General features: G+C 39.9%; 1 protein-coding gene across 1 annotated transcript in view; it reads left to right on the forward strand.

The window, feature by feature from the left end:
- Positions 1–59: 59 nt before the first annotated feature.
- Positions 60–591, forward strand: part of LOC113341135 — a gene marked incomplete at its 3' end in the record, with an annotated part of 846 nt that continues 314 nt past the window's right edge. Inside the window, exon 1 of the mRNA XM_026586127.1 lies at positions 60–567. Within this exon, the coding sequence (XP_026441912.1) occupies positions 60–567 (508 nt within the window). The remainder of the gene's footprint in view (positions 568–591) is intronic.

The raw sequence follows: 591 nt of genomic DNA on the forward strand, positions 1-591 counted from the left end.
ATTGTCTGTGGTGTCAGCTTATGAGGGCTAAATATCTTCAAAAAGACAACTTCTGGGAAATGACGAAACCCCAAAAATGTTCCTCTACATGGTCTGCTATGTTAGGTTGCAGAAGTGAGATGAAGGAAGGGTGTTTCTGGGAAGTTGGTAATGGAGAGAAGATACATATCAAGAATGACCCTTGGATTCCTAAACTTCATAACAGGAGGCCTATCCCCAATTTGCTTTCAACAGAGCAGCCTGTTTTAGTTAGTGAACTTATCCTACAGAACCCTCCAAGGTGGGATATAAACAAACTCCAGCTATGCTTCCAGTCGCATGAAGTCGAGACTATATTGGATATCCACTTACCTAACATCAGCGAAGAAGGGACTGAGGATAAATTACTTTGGCTTCACCATCCTAATGGGGTCTTTACAGCAAAATCCTTCATCAAAACTTTAAATGACAGAGCTCCTTCTTCTTCTCATTATGGTAATACTGAACATATACCTTGGAAGAAATTCTGGCAGGTAAAAATTTTGGCACCCAATCTTGAAATATTTGCTTGGAGAATTCTTAATAATGGTATTGCAGTTGGTAGCAGGATGA

The sequence above is a fragment of the Papaver somniferum genome, unplaced genomic scaffold (assembly GCF_003573695.1).
Source record: "Papaver somniferum cultivar HN1 unplaced genomic scaffold, ASM357369v1 unplaced-scaffold_24507, whole genome shotgun sequence".
Taxonomy (NCBI): Eukaryota; Viridiplantae; Streptophyta; class Magnoliopsida; order Ranunculales; family Papaveraceae; genus Papaver; species Papaver somniferum.